This window comes from Poromitra crassiceps (assembly GCF_964638095.1).
Source record: "Poromitra crassiceps genome assembly, chromosome: 27".
Classification (NCBI taxonomy): domain Eukaryota; kingdom Metazoa; phylum Chordata; class Actinopteri; order Beryciformes; family Melamphaidae; genus Poromitra; species Poromitra crassiceps.
Genome location: NC_139650.1, coordinates 2901578 through 2908434, shown reverse-complemented (window position 1 = coordinate 2908434; position 6857 = coordinate 2901578). Strand labels below are relative to the sequence as shown.

The following is a 6857-nucleotide window of genomic DNA, read 5'->3' as shown; positions in this document are numbered from 1 at the left end:
GCGAAGATAAATAAATCTGTTTGATACAAAATCAGTTTTGCTCATTAGTCAGCTCAAATAAATTGCAGTGTTTTGTCTCTTTGGGCACCTAGCAACACTGGCAGCGTTACTCACCAGATTTCTTTTTCAATGGCAAGACAAGAGGTCATGGGGGAGGATTTCCTACTCTGCAACTGGTTGGCGTTGCCATGGCAGTCCCAAGGGGTTTTTTTTGCAGACAAACTTAATGCATGCCAGACTAGCCTTTCATCATATTGAACATAAAGTATTTTTCTGGCCTTTATGTTTGGTGGTGATCCGCGAGCCTGGTGAGAGCACGCATCAATCAATCAAGACTTTACTGCCGACATCATGTCCGCTTTGTTTAATAGCACAAAATGGAAATATCGTCACGTGTACGAAAATCAGGTCAAGGATGAGTCACATGATTTCTCACAGACCAGTGTGAGTCATGAGGTAATCGAATTTCTGACGTTCAGTAACAGTATCATAAATGTTAAAAAGGACTGAACACAAGGCATGAGAAAACTAAGCACATTACATTCATGACTGGTTTACACAACACTAAAAGAACATCAGACACTATCAACATCATCTCACTGTGAGGAGTAAATAACCCTGCACATCTGGTCGGAGAGAGAGAGAAGGCCTCCCATGGTATCTCTCTCTGAGTGAGATCATAATATAAAAACTTACACAATTCTTGCAGTCACACAAACACAACTAAACATCACAAAATCAGCCTGCTTTTGGAGTGTAGCAGTGGCTTGCGGTCGTCAGATCCGGTGGAAAATTCAAATCCCACTCTACTTTTTCCACTGTACAGTAGGTGATAAAGCACAACTCAATCATTCACTGACAACTCTCCTCAAATTGCATTTAAAGTGGAGACAAGAACGCATGATTTTGTTTGTGCCCGAGTGAAGTCTGCACCACATGTGTTGTCAGCACTCCCACACAGAGCTCCAGCTGAGGTTGACTGGTTCATGTGCTATCATTGCTTTGGACTTTTTTTGGGTACCTGCTGCCCCCTATTGTTTCCCCGCTAGCACCGCATCCAGCGCTCCCTGGTGCTGAGCGGGTAGCCTCTGTCCACGCTCAGCTGCTTGTTGACGCGCCAGTACTGGTCTCCCTTGAAGAAGAACACCTTGCCGTTGGTCCAGGTGAAGGCTGCGTCGGGACTGGGTGGCACACCGCTGAAGAGCAGCGAGAGCGGTTTGGGGTAACTGCTTAAGGCGTTGTACTTCAGCTCGTCCCACTGCCAGTGATCTGAACCCTGCAGAGATGGAACAAAAACGGTAGATTATTATAAGTTATAAGTCAGCGTGGTAATTATGACTGTCAGGGTTCCTACACATTTTCCATTTCAAAATTCCATACTTTTCCAGACTCAAATTTCTACTGTATACTTCTCTGTCAGACCATATTTTGAGCCTCAGTGAAAGCTTGGACTTTGAAGAACTTCTCAAGTGACGACTGAAAAGCTCTGACAGAAATTACTTGACCTTGTGAGACTCAGTGGCTCGCAGAGTTTGACAGCTGCGTGACAGTTTTGAGGTTGTGGGGTCTCAGGCAGAGACTTTTGAAAGTGAACACCCACACGAAAGATTGAAAAGCTCTGAGAAAACCTGTTTTAAGAAGTGTGACCCAGTGGCTCAGAGAGTTGGATTACTGCCCAGCAGTATTGAGCTCATGGGTTTGAGCCTCTGTCAGTTTTGAGGGTCGTGGGTTCAAGCCTCAGTCAGTTTTGAACTACGACCAGAGATGGGAAATCATATCTAAGACCATATCTAGTCTCATATCACCATACCATATCCAACATCTAAGACCATTATCTAGTCTCATATCACCATATCCAACATCTAAGACCCTATCTAGTCTAGTATCACCATTACCATATCCAACATCTAAAACCATATCTATAGTCTGTAGTCTCATATTGTAGTATTATCATCCAACATCTAAGACCATATCTAGCCTCATATCACCATATTACCATATCCAACACATCTAAGACCATATCTAGTCTAGTATCACCATATTACCATATCCAACATCTAAGACCATATCTAGTCTCATATTGTAATATTATCCAACATCTAAGACCATATCTAGTCTCATATTGTAATATTATCCAACATCTAAGACCATATCTGGTTTTGATGGTCTGGTCTTAGATGTTGGTTATTTTATTTGCCTAAACTTTAGGCAAATAAAATAACGGGTTGGGTTTAGGCAACAAAAGCAACTTTTAGATGGGTTTAGGTAGGGCTGGGCGATATTGTTGAAATCAAGATAATCATGATAATCATAACGATTTTTCTCAATATCGATATGTATCACGATAGGGTTCATGTATGCAGAATCCTGCTAAATAATCATCTCATTGAACCGAATGGTAATGTTACCGTAGGTTATAGGTGTGACAAACGAAACAGAAATATTCAAATAATATCCCCCCAACCCCTTGTGTTGATCTACTGTACCTTGATAAAGACCAGCTTCTTGTTCCTCTCCAGGTACAAGGCTGCGTCAATGTTACCGGGGATCCGTTTCACCGCTTTGGGGTACCCATACTCCAGTCTGAAACTGTTGTACTTCCACACCTTATTGCCTGTGTGACCAGAAACAGTGTTGAGTGAAGCTCAAAGAACACAGTGACACAAGTTCTGGACTAAATGACAGCTGGTCATTACAGCAGACATAACAGAAGTACACTCGATTAGTCTAAGAATAACAATGTTTGGACCTTTGAAAAAGTATGTCTTGTTGGTTCTCTGAGAGTACACAGCTGCGTTCAGGTGTCCAGGCAGGCTCTTCCACAGCCTGTCAATCCTTATTGGAGCACTGTGTCCCAGATCCGAGATCGTCCACACGTAATCACCACTGAAAGCAAAGGTTTTCCTCCACGGACCTGAGAAAGAGTTCAACGAGTATTTATTGACACCTTGTTGACAGTACTCTACATTACTTTAAAGTCAAAGTCATTGTATGATTGTATACCAAACATTGACATGTTGATGCACACAAATAATTCTGGAGCATGTTTGTACATGTACGGATATAAACATAGCCTAATCAATCCCAGTGTATTTATATGATTTATTTTATTTTATAAAGTATCTCCTTTCCCCTAATAAATAAGAGTGTATGTGTATATTTATAACTTACCCAACATAATGGCATCCAGGGTGGCAGTGCAGGGGTCTGGGATGTTCCCAGTAGCAGAGCTGCTGACTGTGGGAAGGGGGCTGTAGGCTGTAGGGGGCTGTGTTGAATCCACTGAGTTGCTGGGCTTACGTTCACCTAGAAAACAAGTAAATTAGGCAAAAAAAATATATATATATCTGTAAGTTGACATGTGAAAATAACAGTAATAATGTTGTTATTCCCGGTTGTCACAAATTAATTATCAGAATATAAGGAGCAATATGGAAAGTTAAAAAGCAAAAGTGTTTTGGCTGGGGTGGCTGCCTGGAAATGTGACAATCATACAAATGTACAATGTATGGTCAAAATCAAGGAATAAAAAAAGGAGTGGTGTATCAAATGTTTTACCATTGAAAGCGTAAACTCAAAGGCTCTGGGCTCTGGGTATGAAAGATGGGAATCGTTCATATTAAAATGATAAACTTCACGACTGGTGGGGCAGACTTCAACAAGTGGGCCCATCAATAATCATCAATCTTAATATTATATATATATATATATATATATATATATATATATATATATATATATATATATATATATATATATACATATACACACACACACACACACACACACACACACACACACACACACACACACACACACACATACTGTATATACATTCCTTATTGACTTTACATCGTAGAAACATGACTACAATAATTCCCATAACCTATAATACCTTTCTGTCTCTTCATAGAACATATAACCTCTTTGGTGTCTTTAGAAATGACAATGCCACTGCCAACAAGAAGTTCAGGGTAGAAGCACCTACAAAGTCCCAGCTCCAATCATGAGTACCGACGCATGAAAATTCCAAAAATATTTCTACACCGTGAATATCGATTGGACAGTTGCGTGCTGTGACTCACCATATAATGCCTGGATGCCCTGCACATCATCCCAATGCAGCCTGAAGTTGGCACGGTAACCGGTGTAGGTCGGCGCCATCAGAGCGCTGCTGTACTGAGAGTGACCTAAGCCCAGGGCGTGGCCTATTTCATGGGCAGCTATAATACGCAGATTAGTGCCATAGTACACTCCCTCGGTCCAGTACTCATCATCATCAAAATGGACAATACCCGAATCTGGTGGCTCAGCATGGGCTAGTACATGACCTGCAGGGGATACAAATAATATAGAGATTGAGTTAGTAGGCCTATTCCAGGGGTCAATGGCATTAGGCCCAGTAGAGGACAGTAGGACAAAAAACATTCGGGCATCTATCTGGGTAGTGTAGAGATAAAAAGCTTGTCTACCACCGCAGAGACCTGGGTCCAATTCACGGCAGCGGTACTTCCGGCTTGGTCAGACGTTCCCACAGACACAATTGGCCGTGTCTGCGGGTGGGAAGCCGGTGGCGCTAGTTTACAACTCTCCCCAGATCGGGAGAGGGGGTGGACCAACGACCGGGACAGTAGGGAAAGACCAAACTCACCACGTCCATCGAATGGGACAGAGCAGCCATCTTTCTTATGGAAGGAGATCTTTATGTCTGCTCTGCCGTACTCCACCTCTCTGAAGCTCAGTGGAGTCACATCGCTCCAGTACTTGAAGGCGGAGCGGACGGCCCTCTGCGTTACTGACTTATCCATGTCTGGTGTGTAGTTGTAGATGCGGTAGGTTAGAGTCCGCTTGCGCCAGTAACCTTTAAGAGAGACCACAAAATGTCTACAGGTACCTAGCACATTCACAGTTTTACAGAACCAATGCATTCCAGTTCTCAAGAGGAACACAGACTTCAAGTCCACAGCAAGTAGCCCGCTGTTTATTGATCATATAGGTTTTGGCACAGACCTCTAATGCTCATACAGCCCAGGAGATTATTCCATAAGTCTGCCCAAATTTGATGACGATGGCTCTTCAATGTTATTTCAAAGGGGACAGGTTGAGATAGAGTTACCATACTTCAACCATTAGGTCCTTCCACAGTCAAAAGCTGATTGGATAGTGGCGAGGTGGAGTATAAACTACTGTAGGTGATGGGAATGTATGCCTTTTGAGATCCAACTACTATTGTGATAAATGGCTTCCAAAAAACATGGCATTCTTACATTTTCCATAACAGACTGCAATGGCAAATGATAATGAATTTAATATTGCCAACTTGTGTAGAGTTACGTACTACAGGACATAATGTTACAGTGTAGTTAAATTGTTCTGATTGTAAAATAAACAAAATTATTAAAGAGAAAAAAAACAATTATTACTAATTGCTGACAGTCTTGTAAAGCTGCTCTTCTAAAAATCGAACTATTTCAGTAGAAACTTGCACCCCTCTATCAGTCTGAATAGGGACACAAACATTATTGCTGGCAATAGGTGTACATGTAGCTACGAAAGAGGATTAGGGTAACATCATGTGAAAAATGTATTGAGTTCTGAGATTCATCTCAAAATTCTGATTTCAAAGTCAACTTATAAGGAAAAAGTCAGATTCTGGGAATTCTGACTTTATTCTGGGACTATTCGGGCATTCTTACATGCAATTATTTTTACTGAAGTTAATACAATTAAATAAATGTTACAGCCACTAATCTTCACACTTCACACTATACAAAACAGCTTCTCACCCAGGACTCTGTATTTGTGAAGTTTCTGGTTGAAGGGGTCCTCCAGGCCACAGCGGGGCTGCCTCATCACCTGCAGGGTGGCTTCATCTAGTTCTCCAGTGAGAGGCAGATCACTCACCCTCTGGAACACCCTGGGGGCAACAGAAGAGATCAAACATCTGCACAAATACAAAGACTCGAGCATGGAGTCTGGAGTCTGGACTGACTGCTGCTTCACTCCAACACTATAATAATATAATATAATAATATAATGACATATAACCTCATTTTCAGCACTTGAGAGGGACGATTGTACTTTACCTAAGAGCTTCAATAACCTCCTCCAGGTAAGATGCATCTAGAGTGTCACCGTGGTTACTCAAGTAGCCATACTTCCTTAGATAAGCCTGTAAAATGTAGAAAGTAAATCAGTCATACCATGCTATGAGACCTTTTGGGGTGAACAACAGACAGGAATGGACTACTAGCCTACAAAACTAATTTATATAGCCAATATTAGGCGTATAGCCTATCATATCATTAGACATATATGCAAATAGAATAGGCTGTAAAAAGGAAAAACAGGCATGTATCTAATGAATGTGTGTGTGTGTGTGTGTGTGTGTTTTCAAACCAAACAGAGAAAACTTTAATTTTACCTGCGCTTCATTTAACTCCGTCCATTGCTGCACCACTGCGGAAAACGCGCAGACTGTGAGCGCCATCAGCAGCGCCAGCGGCACAGTGCAGCAGTCCATCTCCACGCGTGCACCGACAGTTTCCGAAGCAAATGTCCGCTAAAAACCTCCAACACAAAGTCCTCAGCAGAGGCCACGCAGACTGTGTCCGTCTCTACCGTGCGCTGCGGCACTTTAAACTCAAACTAGCGGATGAGTGAGTCATCCTCCTTGCGGCCACGATGACCCACGTCTGAGGAATGAGGTTCACAGAGCAGCCAGATGAGCGCATAATATATCAACATCTGCAGAGAGACCGTTGCTCCAGTAGGGCCTGGTCTTCCCCGACCACAGGCTGCAACGCTACAGGCTTTTTACAGACCTGTCCAGACCTGTCACATTTTTTTCTTTTCAT

General features: G+C 42.4%; 1 protein-coding gene across 1 annotated transcript; it reads right to left on the bottom strand.

Moving 5' to 3' along the window:
* Positions 1–360: 360 nt before the first annotated feature.
* mmp19 (matrix metallopeptidase 19) lies at positions 361–6737 on the bottom strand. The gene is made up of 9 exons (XM_083661688.1): positions 6425–6737; positions 6087–6172; positions 5787–5917; positions 4652–4861; positions 4086–4331; positions 3172–3306; positions 2750–2914; positions 2487–2614; positions 361–1276 (listed from the first exon to the last, which is right to left on the bottom strand). The coding sequence occupies exons 1-9, from the start codon at positions 6521–6523 to the stop codon at positions 1046–1048; spliced, it is 1431 nt and encodes a 476-aa protein (XP_083517814.1). The 5' UTR covers positions 6524–6737; the 3' UTR covers positions 361–1045.
* Positions 6738–6857: the final 120 nt, after the last annotated feature.

Bases quoted from the DNA above. Each gene is read 5' to 3' on its own strand.
- mmp19 (XM_083661688.1), bottom strand. From the start codon at position 6,523: ATGGACTGCTGCACTGTGCCGCTGGCGCTGCTGATGGCGCTCACAGTC. The intron at 4,332-4,651 runs GTGAGTTTGGTC...TATCCCCTGCAG, and splicing joins TGTCCCATTCGATGGACGTG to GTCATGTACTAGCCCATGCT. The intron at 3,307-4,085 runs GTGAGTCACAGC...CTTGTTTTCTAG, and splicing joins GGGCATCCAGGCATTATATG to GTGAACGTAAGCCCAGCAAC.